The 2,168-nt window shown below is 32.0% G+C and overlaps 1 protein-coding gene across 1 annotated transcript; it reads right to left on the bottom strand.

Moving 5' to 3' along the window:
* Window positions 1-208: 208 nt before the first annotated feature.
* On the bottom strand, window positions 209-1,484 carry HELRODRAFT_154960 (hypothetical protein; the record flags this gene model as incomplete). The annotated part of the gene is made up of 2 exons (XM_009023185.1): window positions 209-1,095; window positions 1,157-1,484. The coding sequence occupies 2 exons, from the start codon at window positions 1,479-1,481 to the stop codon at window positions 212-214; spliced, it is 1,209 nt and encodes a 402-aa protein (XP_009021433.1).
* Between the last annotated feature and the right edge of the window lie 684 nt (window positions 1,485-2,168).

Genomic DNA, 2,168 nt, shown 5'->3' with positions numbered 1-2,168 from the left:
ACAATGATAATCATTCATTTGCAATAATTTAGAAAGCATTCAATAATAAAAATAATAGTTTTACATTTTTTAAATTTTTTAATAAACAATGTTTTTTATTTATATTAAATTGTTTATTATTTTACATTAATTTTTGAAGACTAGATATTAAGTCTTATTTAAAAAGAGATGTTACGAATATAATTATTACATAACATAAATAAAAAACGATTCATCTACAGCCACAAGCTTTCACAATCATGTTGGGATATCCTTTCAGCACAACAATACCGTTTTCATCGACATACAACAGCGGCAGTTCATCATATTCAACCGGAACGCAACACGGAGGCGGCACTAGTTTTTTATTTTTCGAATGAAGCATGCTTTGAACATGAGCGTGGTTGGTAGCATTAAAATAGTCTGACATAAAACTGGGACAATTGCCCTGACAAAATTTTGCTTCATATCCGTTCGGAGCAATTATCCAGTCGTGCCAACTGAAATCCACGAAATGTACGTACATCGATTGAAGATTGCATCTCTTTGCTTGATGTAATATAACAGAATGTCTGTTTCGCTTGTAACGGTGACTGTAAGATTTTCTTTTATGAATAAAATTGATGTCATCTGAATAAGTGACTAAAAATGGATGGTGTATGACGTTCATTTTATATGTCAATTTTTGCGTTGCATCATTTTTAGTGACGCAATGTTTTGCAGAGGAGGACTGTGCTTTTCTAATGTCGATTGCAGTTTTTAGAATTATTTTAAAATGCAATACTTGATCAGATGTGTTGTATTTAATTATATTGCTGACGTCAACAGAAATCCAACCAGAAAAATTAGGCTCGAGCATTTTATATTCCATTAAAACATCGTTTCCAGTCTTTATTCTGTGGAAAATGTATAAAAAGTTTAACGTTCTGCAGTTTTTCATTACATTCGTGATCAAAGAAGTGATATTTGTGTCTTCAGAATGGTAGTGATAAAGGAATCTCAATTCAGCACCATTAAAAATTTCATCATCAGACATACTGGTTATGCGGAATACTACATCAACTGACTGGTGGTTAAATGTATTTGATCTCGACAAATAGGGATATGTTTTTCTAGCTGTTGCAAATTAAATTAAAATATAAAAATTAAACAAAAATCAAAAGTATTGAATAATAACTACTTGTGTTTGTCATAAATCCTCTTATAGTGTTTCCTACAAAGTGTGATGAAGATTTCGCACGTTTTTTATTTTTTCCCAAACGTAATCTTGTGTTGTACTGCTTATGAAGATCTAACATATATTGAGGAACTTTTGTGTATGGCGAGTAACTAGGGTTAGAACCAATACCAAATAATTTTTTTCTGGCAAAAATTGTGCTTTTGTTTGAAGCGGAGGCCCTACTTGTCCGTACATCGGATAGACCAACTTGTAGATTTTGACCGCTGATAATAATTGCGAATAAGCCGTTGAAAATTATCGCTAGACATGTAAAAGTTTTCATACTGGCCCGCGTGTATCTGCAAATTGGTTAGTTGACCAATAATTTTGTATATTTATGATATAATTTAAACTATGTTAAAAATCTATGACCATGTTAAAAACTATGTTAAAAATCTATGACTATGTTGAAAACTATGTTAAAAATCTGTGACTCTAAATGTAAAAAAATTTGATATAACATAGAACTTTAACTTTCATCAAACAATTATTTAAAAACTTAAGTAGGTAAGATAGGACCTAAGGTAGGTGGGATAGAACCTAAGGTAGGTAGGATATGACCTTAGGTAGGTAGGATAGGACCTAAGGTAGGTAGGATAGAACCTTAGGTAGGTACTTAGGTAGGTACTTTAGGTAGGTAGGATAGGCCACCTTAGTGTGAAATATTAGGTCAAAATAAGTGTATTATTTCATTACAATTAACTCTTACGTGGTTTTCAGAGTTATTAACAACAAATACACAGTGCATGTAAATACGCGTCAGACAACGCATCACAAACATTGCATGTGATAGGCGGGATTTATTTGTAATCGAATCCGGTCACTGCACTGGCAGTGCCAGGCACTTTACCGTACACTATCGCTTTTTAATAATTCCAGATAATTATAAAACAAAATGAGCATAAATAAATGAAACTATTAAGCTGATGAAAAAAAACTTATGGAGCCCGTTAAGAAAGCTTTTAATTTT

The sequence above is a fragment of the Helobdella robusta genome, assembly GCF_000326865.2.
Source record: "Helobdella robusta unplaced genomic scaffold HELROscaffold_35, whole genome shotgun sequence".
In the NCBI taxonomy this organism is placed as follows: domain Eukaryota; kingdom Metazoa; phylum Annelida; class Clitellata; order Rhynchobdellida; family Glossiphoniidae; genus Helobdella; species Helobdella robusta.
This window is presented reverse-complemented; position numbering and strand designations above follow the sequence as displayed.